The sequence below is a fragment of the Falco biarmicus genome, chromosome 6 (assembly GCF_023638135.1).
Source record: "Falco biarmicus isolate bFalBia1 chromosome 6, bFalBia1.pri, whole genome shotgun sequence".
Classification (NCBI taxonomy): Eukaryota; Metazoa; Chordata; class Aves; order Falconiformes; family Falconidae; genus Falco; species Falco biarmicus.
Genome location: NC_079293.1, coordinates 52,638,780 through 52,658,798, shown reverse-complemented (window position 1 = coordinate 52,658,798; position 20,019 = coordinate 52,638,780). Strand labels below are relative to the sequence as shown.

The following is a 20,019-nucleotide window of genomic DNA, read 5'->3' as shown; positions in this document are numbered from 1 at the left end:
TCCAGGCGTCCACACAACAGTGTGTGTAAAACACACTCTAAAGCCAATCTAGCATTACACTTGTGGACAGTCTTCCTGCTATTTCAGATGCCAGACTGATGCCAGATTCCCAACCAATGTAAACCAGTGTAATTCTGTAAATCAGGTTATATTAGCTGATGATCTGCATCCAGCTAGTGTTACATAGGTCAACCTTGTTCATCATCATCATCACTTGCATCTACTTCTGGAAAACATTTACGATTTCATTTCTCTAGCAAATTAGTTAGAAAATTTAGATCATCTGTCAATGAACTGTGTCAGTTTGGTCTTAAGGGGAGCAGCATTAAGTCAGATAAGAAGTCCATCTAGTCCAGTATCTTATCTCTACCACTGCCAACAGCAGTTATTAGGGAACAGAAACAGAGCAACTGCAGAGCCACCTGGTACATACATCCTTAAAGCTTCTGGAAATTCAACACCCTGAAGAGCTCCTGAGTCATTTCAGTTGTCCACCATGCCTAACAGGTCTGAGCAAACCACACCTCATGAATTTTAGTCCTTTTGAAGACTATTTAGCTATGTACATGTATGGAAAAGTGCTTCCTTTAGCTTCTTCTAAAGCTGCTTGCAGATAAGAACTAAAATGCCAAAAATTAAAATTGAGTAATTGTTCCTTAATCATTCTTTCTTTTCCATCATTGGTTTTAAAATGTCACTTTCCCCTTTGTTTTCCTTCTGAAGAGACTGTACCTATTCAATCTCCATCTGCATGGAAACAATTCCACGAATACTTCTGATAATCCTTTCCCCCCCTTCTCTTTCCTTCTTTTTCCCCCCCTTCTCTTTCCTTCTTTTTCCCCCCCTTCTCTTTCCTTCTTTTCCCCCCCCCTTCTCTTTCCTTCTTTTTCCCCCCCTTCTCTTTCCTTCTTTTCCCCCCCTTCTCTTTCCTTCTTTTCCCCCCCTTCTCTTTCCTTCTTTTCCCCCCCCTTCTCTTTCCTTCTTTTCCCCCCCCTTCTCTTTCCTTCTTTCCCCCCCCCTTCTCTTTCCTTCTTTTCCCCCCCTTCTCTTTCCTTCTTTTCCCCCCGCCTTCTCTTTCCTTCTTTTTTCCCCCCCTTCTCTTTCCTTCTTTTCCCCCCCCCTTCGCTTTCCTTCTTTTCCCCCCCCTTCGCTTTCCTTCTTTTTCCCCCCCCTTCGCTTTCCTTCTTTTTCCCCCCCTTTCGCTTTCCTTCTTTTTCCCCCCCTTCGCTTTCCTTCTTTTTCCCCCCCTTCGCTTTCCTTCTTTTTCCCCCCCTTCTCTTTCCTTCTTTTCCCCCCCCTTCTCTTTCCTTCTTTTTCCCCCCCCTTCTCTTTCCTTCTTTCCCCCCCCTTCTCTTTCCTTCTTTCCCCCCCCCTCTTTCCTTCTTTTTCCCCCCCCTTCTCTTTCCTTCTTTTTCCCCCCCCTTCTCTTTCCTTCTTTTCCCCCCCCTTCTCTTTCCTTCTTTTTCCCCCCCCTTCTCTTTCCTTCTTTTTCCCCCCCCTTCTCTTTCCTTCTTTTTCCCCCCCTTCTCTTTCCTTCTTTTTCCCCCCCTTCTCTTTCCTTCTTTTCCCCCCCTTCTCTTTCCTTCTTTTCCCCCCCTTCTCTTTCCTTCTTTTTCCCCCCCTTCTCTTTCCTTCTTTTTCCCCCCCTTCTCTTTCCTTCTTTTTCCCCCCCTTCTCTTTCCTTCTTTTTCCCCCCCTTCTCTTTCCTTCTTTTTCCCCCCCTTCTCTTTCCTTCTTTTTCACCCCTTCTCTTTCCTTCTTTTTCACCCCCCTTCTCTTTCCTTCTTTTTCCCCCCCTTCTCTTTCCTTCTTTTTCCCCCCCTTCTCTTTCCTTCTTTTTCCCCCCCTTCTCTTTCCTTCTTTTTCACCCCCCTTCTCTTTCCTTCTTTTTCTGCTTGCCTTTCCTTTTTGTCCCCTTGCCTTCCACCAAGTTACAACTCAATTTCTGAAATGAGATTAGCAGAGATGCATGTAATAATAAAGATATTACACATCACAGATTTATACAGCAAGTGACTTTTCTAGTTTTTCCTCTATTTCTTTTCCAGTAACTCCTGCCATTTTTATTTATTTATTTATTACTTATTTATTAGTCCCATAAAATTTCAAGAAATTTATTCACAATAGCTCTAACCTCTGCTAGGCATCATAAAAGATTAGAAAATAAGCATGCCTGGCAGCATTTATTCCTTTTGTGTCTCTGTTCATTTACTTTGAAAATTCATCTAGTGACCATGCTGACCAACACATCTCAAAATAAACCCATATAAAGACTAGTTTTATCAATTGCTTCACTGCTCACAGGTTTCTGGGATTCCCTGGGCTCCACCAAAAACCCTTCATAAAAGTCTCTTACTTCACACTACAAAATAAATTCTCAAATTTCAAGATGAGACTGTAGTTTGGAGTACTCAGAAATTAAAAAACCAACCCTTCATCAGAACCTGACATATGACACTAACACAGCACATGACACTTCTATTGCAGCAATTCACAAAAGTTCTAGACAGAATCAGTATCTGACTTTGCAAAGCACTCCACAGCACGGACTTGTCTTGCCCTGTTACACAAAAGCCTCAAATCCTTTTAAAATTTTAAAGGTCCTTGCTAGAAGCTAATAAGGACGAGGAGTTTCTCTCTAGCAGAATAAAGCGAAGTTGCAGGCTTGTATACAGTTGCAGATGTACAAGTTTGATCACAATACAAGTATTACTGCTAGCTACAAGAAAGTTTGGAACGGCTGTTCTTTTGCAAACCTCATCTCTCACCAGTTCCCAAGGACAATAATTACAAAAGTTTTGGAAAAAAAACCAAAATAAAATGTAGTCCTCACCTAGGAAAAAAATGGAAAACCTGAAATTTTGAGAACATCAGGCTTACAAAATTTAAATTTTGCTGAAGTATACTAGTTTTTCCTGCAAGTTGTGATTCTGATCCAGCTTCTTAATTTAGACACACAGTACACAATCACTGGATGTTTGGAACTAGTGGCATAGCAGCATTGTTAGAACCAGAACATCTTTAAGTTCAGACAGACAGATTCATCCAGGCTGCTTTATTCAGCTTAAGTTCATCTCCCTTTCACATACATCAAGTCTGAAATTATTTTCAGAATTTGAGATATGATTCCGTGCTTTAGCCAACCAGAGCCAGATCCACAGATCACATAGCTACCCCCTCATGTTTCAAGCCTGTCAGGGTAAAAGTGACAGTATCAGTAAAGGGGAGATGAGGAGATACATATTCTTATTCTTACTGAGGACAAAACTTTACACTACTTGGTCTACCAAAATAACTGTGTGTGTGCACATAAGAAGTTACTTAATGTTGAAGTTCCTTGATTTTCACACTCAAAACTTCCTGAGAAGCAACTATTAACTTGCAAACCTATACAGAAAATACTGTATACCTAATATTACTACTACTCACACAAACCACACCACCTGCCGCCAAGCCTCACAAGTAACTACACTATTTCACCCCACAACAGAAAACGGATATGACTCATCTGAGTTAAATTCTTAACGCTTGACACGATGGCTGCTAATTGCTGCAAAACGAGATTAAACAAGTCTGATACGAAAGTCCACATCTGGCTTTGTCAAGGGTAACTTCAGGTGGCCTGTAACAGCTATGATTTCATTCTCATTCAATTCAGTTTTATAGCAAAGATAATAGCCTTGACTTACTGTTGCTTGTCACTCTATATGAATACGCAAATGCTCAAACTTTACTCCCAAATGCAAACCATCTTTGCATATGACTACAGTACCAAAAGCTGGTTTTATTTTGCTACAGCACTTACACAGAATTACTGCGATAGAATCTAATATCCAACCACTGTGTAAGAGTTTTTAAAACTTTTCTTCTGATTTGATGTTAAGGATCATAGATGTTCTTGCCTTCTCAACAGAAATGAGTCATATCTAAATCACCCACGATCACAGCAGCAGCACATCTGATCTAGCCGGCAGCTCACAAACTCAGGAAACCCGAGTCCTCTCCTCATCTCTAGCTACAGTCTACTGGCAAACCTCAGGCAAGTCACTTTACTCTCCACCCTTCTGGTTTCACTATCTTTAAAATTTAAAATTATAAGCTTACTATTTGTTCCCTCTATAAAATGCTTTGGAATCCACAAGCAGACATCTTACCCACAAATGGGAATGGCCAGCATCATACCTGGTAGAAGCAACTTCAAGATAACACACTTGGAGCACAGGAAGCGTTGAATTTGATTCTGAAGTTTTTATGTATGGACACTCGCCATGCTAGCATGGCACCAAACTTGATGTTTAGAAAAAGAACATTATTGTTCCAATAGCAGTTTTTGAAACTGGACTAGCACCACAGCCACAAATGAGGTCATACATTTTAAGTGTCTCATACAGCATCATTTTTTTGAGTAAGAACAAGGACCAAATGAGTAGGAACACAGTCAAACATTTTACTTGAGAAAACAGACTACAAACTAATCCATCACCTAGATTTCTTGCATCACAGCAGTCAGCAAAAACTAATGCTAGCTAGCCCACAACTGAACCAAGGAAATAATACTGGAAGAAGCTTATGAATTCATCAATTCCACCAGCTAAATCAGTGGTCAAAGAGAAAGTTTGATGACTGGCATAGGTTAGTAGAGCCAAAACGGTAGGAATGACCATTTGCGTATTAACAGGTGATTAAACTTATATTTCTATTCCTTCCGTATTTTATGTATGGGTAAAAATGTTTTAATTCCAAATAATTTCTGGAATTCAATTAGTATTCCAGGCGGCCTGGTACCAATTAACTAAAATAACTCCATACGCAAGATTCAACGTAGGCTTCAAGCTCCATTCAAACTGAAGTGATGAAATGGTAAGATAACAGTAATTTATGTTAAAAATAGAAATTTTTTTCCTACAACAATTACTGATGTGAATAGGAAAGCTACATAAATGCAAGTCTTAAATGATTGCCAGTGAAACAGATATTCAGCTTTACACAAACTAAATAACTGACACAGCTGGCAAGAAAGGCATCTCAGTCTGCATTTGTACAGTATTAATACTTGAATTCTCATGCTTCAGCCTCTTCAACTTTTAAAGAGAAGAAAGAGAATCATTTAGGATCAAGAAACGTTCGAGACACTAAAAAATAGTGACAACAGCCACCACCTATTCACACATTCATTTTGAACACAGTAACTACTCTTTCAGTCTGAAGAATACAGAGATTTGTCCAAAAATACCTGGATAGAAAGGCCAGCACATTAAACCATGAAACCTAGGAACCAGTTTTGCCAGCATTGAACAAATCATTTACAACAGCTCTGAACCAAGCTCCTGAAACTCCATTTGTTTCTTTTGCAGTCTATCTTCTTCAGAGCAGTTATGCTGAAATTAATCACTGAAAAATATTATATCTTTTATCAAAACAGGAACTGAGAGCTGCTCTCTCAGTTATGCCTTACAGTCGGACTGAAAGTCCAAATGTACTAAAATGGAAAATAAAATTTTTACATCATATTCAGTCATGACTTTTTGCATGTTACATGCAGATACAAAGGAAGTGACGATTCATGCTGGAAAAGACATACAAACACTGTACTTGCAATCTAGTTCCATAAGGTGTGTTTTGGGAAGATTCCTTTTCAACAGACAGTCCATATTAGCAGATTATTTGCTTGATGACTGTTGAGGCCTAAGACTTGTAATAGCTATCCCACTGCCCTTCATTCAGTTTAAGAGCTCCAAGAAAAACTGAATTTGGAAGCTAAGATAGCTGATGGAGTTGTGCGTTCACAGATGCAACATCTTAAACCCACCTCCCTGAACAGATATGGCACTGCAACTCTGCATATTCCCAGCCATCAATGCAAACTTCAAACCTGTTCAGAGGCACACTTGTTACACCCAAACTACGAAATCAGTAAAGCAATGCTGATTGATTAAACATGCCCCAGGCCTCACTTCTGCATTAGGACCAAGTGGCCAGGTGTGTCTTACATCTTAAATTCTCCTAGCCTCAGGTTGCTGCCTTCAGATCAGCCACTGGGAAGGCTGCTGAGACCGTACTAGTTGGCCCAGACCAAAAGCATACCCAAAGTGATAACAACTTAACAGCACAGGCAACTGAACTCTGGTATCCATGAATGCTCTCATTTGCTAGCAGAGATGTGGTCACAAATTTCAATTTGAGTGGCAGAAGCTCTGAAGTTTTGGCTGATGTGATGTTCTTAAGTTTTTGTTCTGATCTATAGCAAAGCCCAAACCACATTTTCAAAACCCGCTGTAAACTGAAACTTTCTGAAAAGCATCAGGCTGAGAGCACACAGAGCTGGCAAAGCCAGCATGAAGTACACCCTTTAGCCACCCTTACCAGAAGGATAAGGATGAGGCAATCCATGAGGCAGGATCAAGAATAACATGAAAACACACTTCTAGCCAATCTCAACTCTGGCTGCTGCAGTCCTGCTATCTATCTGTCCTCTGGAACATGCGCTCAGCTCAGAGAACTTACTCAACAGAAAAGTAACCAGAAAGAAATAAAGGGGTGAACTACAATCAGGTCAGCTCCCTGACCCACCTCATCACGTAACTCTCTGAACACTGAAATCAGCATCAGGGCGAAGTGTGTTAGTCCAGTTTTCATCCAATTAAGCTGCCATGGGACTGCACCTCAAAGGGATAGAATAAAATTCACTCTTCCAGCAGTCCTACTTACTGAGAGTAAGCGCACACAAAAATGGATTTTATGATGTTCTTACCCTGCTTAGCACTGCAGCTAGAGAGAGACAGCAGTATACTCTTAGCAGGAGGATAATGGCCTTTTCTGATATTATATGCATATTGCAGTAACCATTAACTTACTTGTATTTATTTACCAGCATTAAAGATTATTTGAAAATATGCCATGTGAACCAGGCCTTTTAGCGTTGGAAGTCTGAGACAGTTCTACTGCAAAAGTACAGCTAGAAATTACTATGGCAGTAGCGTTAAATCAATAGCTTCAATTTATAATGGATAAGGAATAAATAATTTCTTACAAACTGAATTAAATCCTGAAGACAGGCACCTGCCAATTTGCAGGCAGACACAGCACAAACCGAAATCCACTAAGGCTTGGGAAGTCTGCCTAGCAGGAATTTTTTCCACTGGAGCTACTATTAAAGTATTTGAACAGAGAAGAAATAGAGACAAAATATCAAGCTGTCAACACACTGACCATTCAAAGCAGAGACACTTAGGGGACACTACAGAAAACAGACCAAAATGCAAACAGTTAAGCAACAAAAGGGACTGGAAGTTTTCCAGTTACACACCCATTGGCAGGGTTTGCTACAGAAGATCTTGCTTTAGATTAGTCCATTTTCCTAGTGCTTTTATTGCATTTTGGCCTTATTGCATCAGCTGGAAAAGGGAGATCATGCATTCTGGTAACAGAATTACTGGCAAGAATCTTCACTTTCTTGCTGCTTTTGTGAAACGCTTTCAGAATGCATACTTTCAACACTTTTTTCCATTTTCCACAGAACTGTGAAATACACCCAAGTCTGTTGAGACATTCAAACCAAGTTAAAACCACTTCACGCTTAATGACCTCCACAAACTTCTATTGTTATTAAGCCTCAAAGAAATAAGTGCATCCAAGTAAAGCTTCAACACAAGCTCTTTGAGTGGCAGCTAAATCCAGCCCATGAGACACTTGAAAACACTGCAAACAGAGAGTTCTGCCATACACCTGAGACTAGTCCAGCAAAAAGCTGCTAGCACAGTTGGGCCATACTGCATCATGCAGCCTTGACCCTGGACCATGCTCCCCGTATAGGGTCCAGCCTAGGAGAAGGCTTGTCCAGAACCTAGCACACCACCCGTCCCCACCTCTAGCCCAGGCCAAAGGGCTCCCTCGCTCATGCTGAGAGGCTGAAGAAGTTTCTCTTTAGCTACAGACTTGGACTCAGCAATGCCGTGTGAAGTTCAGACTTCACCACCAGAGATGGCCTTCTATGGCTGTAGTAAGTCAGGGTACCCACATGCTGCCCTTGGTCTGTGAGAGCAAGTAGAAAAGGGGGAAAAAAAACCACAAAAACCAACAGTCCTCTGCTCACTCTGATCTAGGGGCAGGAAAGAGCATAATCCCTCAAGAACAGACCAGAAGCAGCTCTGCAAGATCCCAGCACTTCCTCCAAGACAACAGCATTGGCCACATCAGCCTGCTCACATGACAAGGGTAATTAATGCCTTTCCTCCCTTCCGCCCTCTAGAGCTGCAGTACTCAGGACCACGCTCTTCCCCTCCATCTGCCAGCATCCTTTCGAAAAAAACCAGTAAATCCTGCTTTGTACAGCAATGCTGTTACTGTACAGAATATTTTCATAGAATCATAGAATAATTTAGGTTAGAAAAGACCTCTAATATCATAGAGTCCAACTGTTAACCCATTGGAAGTGCCGCTTTTTTTCCTGGTTTGCCCTGCAATCTCTCCTATGCTTCACATATGCAACACTCACTATACCCAGAGTTGTTACTCCTGGTTATTAAATCAGAAAAATTCCCAAATTCAGTGACAGCCCTGAAAGACATAAAAGGAATAGAAACCTCCAGCAGAAATAAAGCAAAACTAGAACCACCCAGGTTTTGATATACACAGTCTCAGAGTGAAAAAATAAGAGAAGTTCTGTTCCTCTCCTGATTAACACACACTCATAAAGAACAGTTGTGGAAGGTAGAAAAGCACACACTTTACAGTCTTGAAATGTAAATAATATACAAATATTCAATGAATTCCTGAAATAAGTTCCATCATCATAAGCAAATAAAATAGTTTCTACACAGCAGTCTGCATGATTATCAAGGTCACTGAAAACATTTGTAAGAGGCTACGCATTAAAGGACTCCCAAATATCATATGAAGTATATTTATTATTATATGAAGTACCAGTGGAGCTCAGCTCTGCAGAAAACAAAAATTGAAACTGACCTCAAGGAAACAGAGAGCATAAATAAACAGGACTTCAGTTTATTTATACAGTTAACAACTTTTTCCCCAGTGAAAGTGGTCAGGACAGTGTTACTGAGCCTTTTGCAATTGCACTTGACCCAGGAATGGTGATGGTGTTCAGAACTGACCAAATCTCACTCCCAAGAAGACTTGGAAGGATTCCCAGTTCCTCACACCAACCACCTGGCAAAAACCTCTCATTTCCAACTGTGATCTGGAAGACAAGGTTACATTCAGGAAGCAAATAGCTTCTGCCCTTCTTCACAGATTCCACACGTCACTTTCACTGAGGGCATGAGCTGCCAGGAGTGGGTGAAGACAGGATGCAGCACACAACCAAAACCTGGCTTTCACCATCATGCTGTGTTATTGCCAGCACACGGAAGCAGCAACAGCGGTCAGCACAAGTACATTCAGATTAAAGTCAATCCATTCTCATATGAAGCACCCATAAGGTTCCTGGAGGGAAGGCTGAGAAATCTTACCTTAAATACTGCATTGAAAGGCAGTAATAAACCAATAAAACACAAAGTTTGGTATACAGCTAGCATGTTTCCCCTCTAGAGGAGAAAAAACAGTACTATTGTGTTTTTAAAAGTCCATGTAGCTGTAAAAATCTTATTGAAGGGGGAGCAGTGGAAGCAGGAGCTTTTACCTTATGGGTGTGCCTCTATGGTGGAATTAAATGAAGCACTTTGCTACTGTGTCAACGTAACTGGATAAATTTATCCCAAGCAGGAAGGGCCCCACTTCAGAACTGTACATGAATTCCCACAGTGGTACAAACATTCCTTTCTCCTTAGTACATCACTGAGTCTTCCTTGTTCACACCCAGGGCTTTCTGTGCTACAGCCAGATGACTGACTTGGGCACTCATGCACACTGCAGAATACACTTCTGTTGGAAGCAACAAGGAAGGTGTTGGAGGACTTTCAACTCTTCATAATGATTTATTTCATATTCAACCTGCATCTTGACACTTCACAGACTGCAGGTTTCAGTCTACAGTCTCTAGGAAGTCAGAAAGACTGTCCTGAAAGCAGCATTATACCTCTATTAGACAGGTACTGCGTAAAGAGGAAGAGCAGATAAAATTCCCTGCAAGAGCTGTGGATAACTCTTCCGTGAAGACATCACTGAAAAGCTGTCTTCGCCACTGGGTGAGTAAGCAGCTGGTGCTTTCAGAGTGCACTATCTGCAAGAGACATCTACAAATGCCATCATCAAGTAAGTCCCAGAGCAAGTAATTTACTTTATTACAGTAAGAGAGAAGTGCAGAGCCAATTTTTTACAAGGATATCTAGTTCCTAAATCAAAACGTACATTTCTTGTGGGATTTGAATGAGTGCTGATTCCCACTGACTTCAAATGAGTCAGTCTGTGGGAATTCTTTAAGCCCCATGCGGCATCTAAGCGCATCTCAAAGGTTATGAACACAGGCTGACACGATTTAAAAGAGAATTCAACTCCGGCATGCCATTGTTAGTAGTTGATCAGCAGCTCTTCGTAACTGAAAGAAGAAATTATATCTGCTCCAGTCAACGAATAAATTTGGTCTCACGAGGAAAAAAAGTAATATACACTAAAAAGAAGCAGCCTGTGCTGTGTGTCAAGCTCAGCCTGAGGTTCTTTTTCTCTTGAAATACAAACAATTACAAACTTCTTACAGAAATCTACCCATCAGTGATTACCAGAAAATTCCCCAATTGTCAAAACAGATTCTGCTGTCATCTGTCACACACACATTCTGCTGTACAAGATGACTTTACTGACTGCTTCACAGGCCTATCTCATTCTAATAAACACTGTACTCCTGAGTGTGCCTGTATCATTGAATATAACCCCGCAGAGAAGCCATACAAAATAAGCAGCAGGACACTACTGTGGACAGGGGCTGTTCAAGGACAATCTAAAGCAGGGAGCCTACAATGAAAGATAGGAATCCCAGCAACAACTTCCGTTTTATTAACTACAAATGTACAAAATCCCTATCATTGCTGAGCCACTTCAGGTTTTTTTTCCAGTTTCTTTGGGCAGAACTTACAAATACAACTTGCAGGTTACCTGTGCATGCAAATACAGCAGTTCTACACAGTGACTGTTCCAAAGGACTGAGGGGCTGGAAGCGGAAGGAAGGAACAAGTTTAAATGATCAGCACTACATAATATGCTTAAAATGCAGCTTTTCTCTACTGAGAAACAAAATAAACTGAACTGCCATAAAACTGAAACTTTCATTTGATTAGTTTTATTTAAGACCATAACAGATAGGAAAATTCATTGAGGATAATGGTGTAAATGATGTTATTAAGGCCTTTTCGACTTTTCACTTGATCCTTTAGACTTTAACACAATTTGTTTCATTCTGTCATCACTTGCTACATTTATAGCTTTTTGCATTGTGCTTCTTACTTTAGAAAGCAACTAAAAAGAGAAGTCAAATTCTTACCATGGCTGTGGTAAATTCAGGAGTCATTTCTGTATGACACATCCTGTTCAGAGCTACAGAAATGCAAACTGCAGAAAAAACAGTTATAGGCTTTCTTCTGCATTACTCTCACAAAGCATTTACCTAGCTCCATTCAGCCTTTTCTTCCCCAGGGAATATACTTTTATGATGTCTGTTCATACAGATGCCTCACAATGAGTTGTGGATGTGGAATGTCTATCCAGGTGTCTCACTGATATCACTGGGAGATTTAGTAAATAAACACTGCAAGAGCATACCCTTCACACTGTTTACATTGTAGAAATGGCTGCAAATTCACCCTAGTATCACGGTCCTGTGCCCAGGGCACCCACACTAGATGCTGTACAAGCCTCTCAGCTGGGGAAGAGGCCCAAGGAAGCTCTTGCTGCACAGCAGAGCTAGAAACAGTTATGGCAGGCCAGTGACTAAGTTCGAAAGAGAACTCGGGTCTCACAGCCCTCATGCATCCATTCCACACACGTCCTCCATGCATGTGCTGTGCTCCTACTTCATACAGGAACTGATAGGGTATCAGTCTTCCAGTCACCTATTGACAGGCAGCCTGATGGAATTTATGCATACAGTACCAATACTGGAATCTGGTTATAAAATTTACAGCTGTTCAGCAATGGAAGTATTTATGAATATCATCGCAAATCACACAATTTCTTCATAAATTCAGAAGCTCTCCACTAGCACTAACTATAAAAACACAAAAGAAACTTTATATCAGGATTTTTTTTCCAGACTCATCATTATTTTCATTTTAGATGTAGATCACATTCAGATGCTTCAGAATGAAATAATGTTTTATGTTGAAGATGTGCCATATATTTGTTTTAGGTTTCTAATGCTGCCTCCTAAAAGAGTCCAGAATCAATATCTAGAGTCAAAAGGAGCTTTATAACCCACTCCATTTAAATATTACAATACACAATTTGCTTTCAGACACAAAGATTCTGTACTTATAATACCTCACACTCCTGACACATCTATCTTGAAAGTATAGCTATAATCATCAACTCTATTCTGCACTATTAAATTACTAGGCATTTCTTGCTCCAACTGATCAGTCTCAACATAGTGCTACTGAAATGCAAAGCTCTTTCAACATGTATTCCACCGACAGTGGAACTCCACTTTTTTTTTTTTGTTAGTGATGAATGCAAGTGCTGCATAATCACAGAAAGCATGTGCAGAATTTCAAGTGTCTGACAAAACTCTGTTAGTGAAATAAAAAATACTAATCAGGAAGTACAGAGAAAAGAGGTGGTGAAAAACACCTAATCATTCTGACAGACAATGTGGAATAGAATAAAGCTTGCAGTTACTCTCTCCAGTAGTGGTTTTTTGTTCCTACAAACGGCTAATATGGTAAGAAGCATGCTGCTTTTTACCACTGAAAACATTCACGTCAACTACTGGAATCAAGAACGCCAGTTTTACAACAAATCACCACCTCTTTTGGGGTTTAATAAGAGAGTCTGCATTAGTGTGTCACAATCACAAAACTTCCAGAAAACTTACATAAAGGCATAAATTACTTCAAAAAACAATTTAGCATCATATAATTTAGCATATTTAGAGAAAAACAGGAAGAAACTGCAAGAAAGCAGTAGAGTCCTGGCACTGCTTTACTGTGTGCCTGCAGATGTTTATAAATGCATAATCCACAAACGTTCTATAAAGTCTGCAGAAAAAATTTAGGTGTACAACATCTTCTGAGCAAAGTTAACTGTCACACAAGTGACTGTACTGGCTCTCTGAAGATTCTGTCATTTTGTATGCCACTGCACAGTATGTTTCTAAGCCCAGTAAACTGACACTGACAATTTCTAGCCCAAGCCTGCATGAATTATAAAAGCAACAACGCTGCCTTCCAGAAACAAAGATAAAAGAGACTAAACCTATTTCATTATTTCTTATTCAATGAACTCTATTTTAGTCAGTCATTGCTGTTCTGGGGAATTATGTCAATAACCCCACACAACAGTTAGAACAAAGTATCATCATAAGGGCCATTGATTCATGAAACTTGAGTATAAGAACCTGAAGAAACGGAAATTCCCCAATATAAGACATTAAAGTTACAAGGAAAGATTATATGACAAACACGTCAGTCAAACTGTTTAGCTTGAGAACCATTCTAAAACAAGCAACTGCACAGATTAGAAAGCCCAGATTCTCCTCAGTCACCAACTGTGGGATGTTTCTTACCTTCTCAGTCCTTCCAAGACTGTACACAAGAGTCAGAATGCTTGATAATGTGCTTCTGACAAATTACCATTATTCCAAAAAAATAATTTTACAATCACAAGGTGAAGATGTTCTGTAGCTTAATCTTTCACAGCAGACAAACAAGGAGGAACACGCATCTGGAAACACTAAACAAAGGGGCCCTCCATCCATGCACTGTAAGTCAATGCCAGTTTCTCCAAAAGAAGGTGCAAGGTACTCTAGGTAAAGACAACCTTCCAGTAAGGCTTCTCTCCAACTCTAAAACATGACATTACTAAACTCTTCAAGAAGAAAAATCACAGCTTTTACCTTTGCAGTACTGTATTGTACAGATCACTCCAAAACCCTCTCTTTATTAGCAGTGATCCTAGTTTTGACACTTGTACACCACTACTTGTCTTGCTAGTCAACTGAACGCTCACCCCTAATTTACCCTGCCCTTTAAAATCGATACAATTTAAAAGTAAATGCCAGATTACAAGTCATATGAGTCATTTCTTTAATTGACAAAAACCTGCCTAATCCTAAAAGTCTGCATGAAATTACCTTGACTTAGAGCTTCCCCCCCATGAAGAGCTGACCCAGATTAGATTCATGCTATTTTTTCCTTTTACAGTACTTTCACCTTTTTTTTTCTAAAACACTCTGTTCAACTACTCCTTGATGCATCTGTGTAACACAAAATAACTGTGTAAAGATCTGCAAAGAAAGCAAATCATCCTAATTTCAATTGCCTAAAAAAAGATGGGAAATAAAAAAAAAAAAAAGAATGCTTACTTAAGCCAAACAGACTCTAAGTACTCTACACATTTATGGCTGTTTTCAAAAGGAACTGAGCAATCAAAGAAAAAAAAAAAAACAAAACAAAACAAAACAAACCTCATCAGAACATGAGATCGGGTCAGTATAATGTAGAGACAATATAATTTAATTACAAATATCAATGGTTACAGTAACTGTTAAAACACCATGACTGTCTAATGCACTGTAGAAAAGTTTCCCTGCTATATTTTGGCAGGCTTCAAATTGCCTCTTCTGAACAAACCTGAACTGTTCTGAAATTAAGCTGAATTTCAAAGAGACTAGCAATTTACCTTAATACAAGGCAGGAGGAGAAAAACTCTTAAGTATCCTCTTCATGAAGGAAAAAAGCCCTTGAGACAGCTGATCAAACCCAGATACACTGAATTTTGCTAGAAACCAGACTAGATTTTCCTCTTCTCACCTAACTATCTCTTTAAATGAAGAAAAAGGTGATAAATGTTGAAATCTTTATTTTTGAGAAACACTTTTCCAACAGTTTCTAGGGCTGATTTCACACCAGCTTCTCCAGAAGCAATTTTTTGTTTTCCTGAAATCAAGCAGAATTTAAATCATGCAAGCAGAAATGCTAGAATAAGTTCACTCTTAACATTTGGTGCTTGAATGAATCAATTATACATAGCTGAGATCTACTCACTAATCATATGCACTACTAATTATGTCTCAGCATTTAAGGACCATCAGTTGAATCCAGCAAAAGAAGATTATTAGTAGGCTAATCTACATTTAGAGCAGGTGATGAGTATTTACATGTGAGATTAGATTTTATTTAATACTCCCTGAAGTTCTCTTTGAAGCAGTGAAAGGCATGAAGTGAACCTACATTGGGATCACCAAGAGTTCAGACTACATTATACAAAACAGAAATAAGATATTAAGAAGGGAAGGCTTGATGATGGACAGGTACGTTACACTGTAGTTCTTCTCTCCCCCTAAATCACAGTTGATTTACATGCATTATGAGAGCTGAGAGGTTTACTGTTTTACTTCATTCAAACACACTAAGTTTGATTTTCCAAACCTTCATGAAAACGCATCATTCCTTACTCTTGTAACTTAGTTGGCTTTTGCAATGAGTCCAGTAAGACTTGATACCTTGAATAAGACCAATTAACTGTTACTTAATCTAAAAGTACTTTTACTGATGAATTCTTATTTGATATTTAGTCATGCCGTAGTAGTTTCATACACTACTTCTTTAAAATAATGTAGTGTGTAGACGTTCTTTGTCAATATTACTAATACCATCTTTGATCACTGAAAGCTCACAGCAAACGAGGACAAGAAGGGGAATATGGAAAGAGTTCAGGTCACCTACAAACACTCCACCCCACCACCCTGTTAAAGCAGTTAAAAAAAAATAATAATCTGTGCACTAGTTACACTCTTCATGACCATTCCCTATGCTGCTCCACATTTACATTCTTCAGCTTGCACAGCTTCTACTCTCAAATACTGTTCTGCTCCTAACCTGAGACACATTTTTTCATTCACTTGAAGTTTCTGGAGAACAACTAAATGTTCTTAAAAATACATAGAGAGTGTATAAAATGAAACAGGAATAAAGCAACAAGTATGAAAACTCACAGCTCCTTCCAGACCTAAGTTCAGCCTTAGAGCCAGCAGCACAACACAGTTTTGAGATCGCAGCTGGTTTATGACTCGTCAGCTCAGACAGTACAGAGTATAAGTGGAGCAAACACAAACTCCTATGTCCTGCTTTCTTCAGCCCAGGAGCTGGATGTGATAAATGCTCCTAATTATTTACATGTTTGTTTATGGGCTTTTCTAGGAAAGCAGAATGGCAAAGTATTTTTCCTGGTTTGCAGCACTTTGATTAATTTCCCACGGCCAAACCGTACTGAAAGAATAAGTAATGTTTTCACATTTACAGTTTGCCCGAAAGCCATTCAAATAAGCAAGCTATATTACATAAGTGTGCAGCTATGCAGCACTATATGCCAGATGCCTACTGCCAGAATTAAAAGGGGCCCACTTCAAGTCAAATCTTCCATTACGAGAAAAGTCTCCGTGAACTACTGAGACCCTCTCTATTGCACAGCTCAGAGTCTAAAAGTTAACCAACATAAGAGGCACAAAACCATCACAGATAATTCAACTCTGTGAGCCTCTCTGCACGGCAGCTCTCGCAACAGAACCAAAGGAAACTCTAAGGTTTCACCAGCCCTCAAATGAAGAGGTGTCAGGGTGCTTGAAATCTGAAGACTCCCTTCTCTGTATGTGGAGAGTGTACGTTCTACAATGAAGCTCTATGCCTTCCTATTTGCACCTGTGAGGATGGCTCCTCTGACTTCTGAGAATGTTACCTCTCAGGACACAGCCCTGCAAGAAGCACAACGAATTGCCCACCTCACTGAACTGAAAGCAGCAGCGCAACAGGCACAGCTTGCAGTTTCAAACAGATGACACGTATATGCATGTCCAGGCCAAACAGTCCTTTGTGGAAACTGGCTACAATACCACCAGGGGCTTTGGTTGGTTGGTGGGGGTTTTTGTTTGTTTTTTCTTTCTCGCCCCACCCCGGGGACAGGGGGAAACTACAATATCAGCCAAAACCATTTAAGTGCCTTTTTTTTTTTTTTTTTGCATGTATTTAACATACCATACAATAAGCATGACATTGTAGGTCAGGTCACTTTCCTGCTTCAAAAAATGACACTAATTCAGTACTATAGTTTGAGTTGTATGAAGTCTTCACAAATGAAGCAACCAAGTATTTTTATTCTACATTCACACCGTACAGCTGTCAATAAAATAGACTGGGAAAGGCTCTTTTATTGTTTTTTTGAAAAGGGGCCAAGTAAACCATAACACACAACCTCGGGTCACCACACCTTCAAATGAAGGTGTTACAATTTTATGGCTGGGAAAGCTGGCAAACTGGGGCCAGAGGATGCGGCACAGCGTATTCTTGCAAAGCGACTGGATCAGTGCGTGTAGCTCTTTGTTCAAGCCCATCCATCATAACTGTTTTAGGCAACCAACATCAGAAGCACAAACTTCCAAGCACAAACACACGGAGCGTCCCAGACCGTGTCAGGCACAAAGAAATCGCCGAGCTACACGGCTGGTGCCAAATCTGCTTTTCAAAGCTCCCGGGGCCTCGCAGCTCCTGCCTGCTTCAGCCAGAGCCCAGCGTGTTAGGCAAAAAGTGCGTCCCTGCACTCTGTTGGGAGACCGGGAGAAAAAAAGCCAGGTCACGTTTAACCACAGGTAAGGATCACCAGCGCTGCCAGGCTGCTTCACAGCACGCCGGCTGACAGCTTCTTCTCCAGAACACGTTAGCGGGGGGCAGAAACGGGCTCTGACGCACTTTTGCCCCCCCGCGTAACCGCCACGGCCGCCCGAGGGCAGACGCCGGGCAGCGGGGGCAGCGGGGACAGCCCGCGGCTCAGCCCGGAGGGCTCCGCGACCGCAGCTGACCCCGCAGCGGGGGGGCCACGCCTGCTCCCGCCGCCCCGCGGTGAACCCGGGGCGGCCCGGCGGGGAGGCGGCGGCGAGCCCGGGCCGAGCCACTCCCGCGCCGCGGCGGCGATCAGCCCCTGCCGGCGCTCTCACCTGCGTTGTAGAAGCGGTCCAGCACGGCCGTCTCGCCGAAGTCCAGCTTGCCGAAGTGCAGGGTCTCCAGCGCGGCCCCCACCACCTCGCACGCCTCCCGCAGGCTCTGTAGGGCGCCGCTCTCCGCCGCCAGCAGCGGCCCCTGGCTCGCCTCGTTGATCACGTAGGTGACGGCGGTCCGCCGGCCGCCACCCTTGGCCCGCGCCGCGATGCCCGGTCCGGCGGCGGCGCCGTCCTCAGCCCAGAGGGTGCCGGGCGGCGGCACGGTCAAGTCGGGCAGGAGGCTACGGGCGCCGGCATCAGCCCCTTGCCCCCGCCTGCCGAGCACCTCCTCGCAGTGCGGTCCGCCGCCGGGAGGGCTCGGCACCGGCAAGCTAACGATCCCCTCGCTGTTGTCGCTCATCCCGGCGGAGCGGCAGCCGCCGCCGCGGCAGCGCGTCCCGGGCTCTGCTGCGCTGGCCGGCGTTAGGCGGATGCCATACTCCGCCGCCCGCCCAGGAACGGTCCCGCCGAGCTGCTGGAGTGTAGAGGCGGCCGGGCTGACGCGAGGGACTCCCCCTCGGCCGCTAGCGAAGACTGCCAGAGGCGGGGAGACGAGCACAGCCTCCCTCGACGTCTGCCGCCAGCACCATGACGCGCCGCTCCCTTCTCCCCCGCACCTGCTGGGACTACCCGGCGAGCCGACCCCCAGCAGCCCGGCCTCCTTCTCCTGCCGCCCCCAGGACGTCGCTCTTCCTCCGCCTGCTTACTCTCCCTGAGCGAAATTACTCAGCCGCGAGCAGGAACCACTTGTGCGATCGCTCCCCAGCGCCCTCACTCCGGCCCAACGACCGCTGCGAAGCGCGGGCTGAGGCGGCCCCAGCGCGGGGGCCCGCCCCCGGCCCCGCCCCCGGCCCCGCCCCCGGCCGAGATACCTCCCGCCGCCAAGGGGGCGGGCTCGGCCGGGCGGGGCACGCCGCGCCCCCGCAGGGCGGTCCGGCCTGGTGTCGCTGCTGCCGCCGGGCGGGCTCGCCCCGCGGGGACCCCTCTGCCCGGGCCGCCCCGGCAGGAGGGGGCCGAGAACGCCCCTTCCCCACCACCTCCCGTGGAGCTTTGCTTTTTAACACCACCCCGACCGCACAACGCGCCTGCGTCCGCGCTTCACAGCGGGGTCCGGGTTGCGCCTCCCGCCGCCGGAGCCCCGGCTCGCCCCGGAGCCTTCGAACGAGCTTTCGTTCGATCGAGATGAGCCGATGTGTGCGTGAGGGCAGCTCGCGTGTAAGGGCCCTGCGTTAAACTTGGCTCTGTTAAAGGGGTTTTTTACCGTTTACTCCTTTTTGGTTTGTTTGTTTTGTTTAATGATACACGTGCCCTAACTAGCTAGACAGGACTAAGTGCTTCAGGTGTTTGCTGCGAAGAGTTGAGAGCAGTGTCAGGATTTAGTAGCCCTTGGATTTTAACCCTTGTCTGCTACTATTTGTCCACACCTAAACCTCCCAGTCTGTGTGTTTACAAACGGCTTCAGGTTCCCTGAGGGGTCTGTGGCTGCTTCCAGCAGCTGCTGTGTCTGGAAACGGGAAAGCTGCTCCTCTCTGTTGGTTAAATATGTTGGTTTCTAACATTCACCTGGAATTTGCCTGTAAAGAATACTCAAACACTGGATGATGAGCAAAAATATTTCTTCACGGAATAGGAAGACAGTTGGAATAGTCAGCACACAGCCAAAAGCTGCGCTAACTTTGTATGGTAGGCCACCCAGCCGAGGAGAAAGACCCTTTCACATCATATGAAGGGAGAACATCCAAACTTTCAGATTATTTGCAGGCCAAGAGTGGATCTCTGAGAAATTAAAAATGGTTTTGAAAAGGAAATGATGTTGAGATTTCTGCAGTCTGTTTTTGAACAGAAATACTGTGAAATTGGATGATTTATTCTTTTATTATTAT

General features: G+C 42.9%; 1 protein-coding gene across 1 annotated transcript in view; it reads right to left on the bottom strand.

Moving 5' to 3' along the window:
• MAP3K5 (mitogen-activated protein kinase kinase kinase 5) overlaps positions 1-18,955 on the bottom strand; it is a 108,892-nt gene extending 89,937 nt beyond the window's left edge. Inside the window, exon 1 of the mRNA XM_056343398.1 lies at positions 18,095-18,955. Coding sequence (XP_056199373.1) covers positions 18,095-18,497 — 403 coding nt within the window. The 5' untranslated portion in view covers positions 18,498-18,955. The remainder of the gene's footprint in view (positions 1-18,094) is intronic.
• Between the last annotated feature and the right edge of the window lie 1,064 nt (positions 18,956-20,019).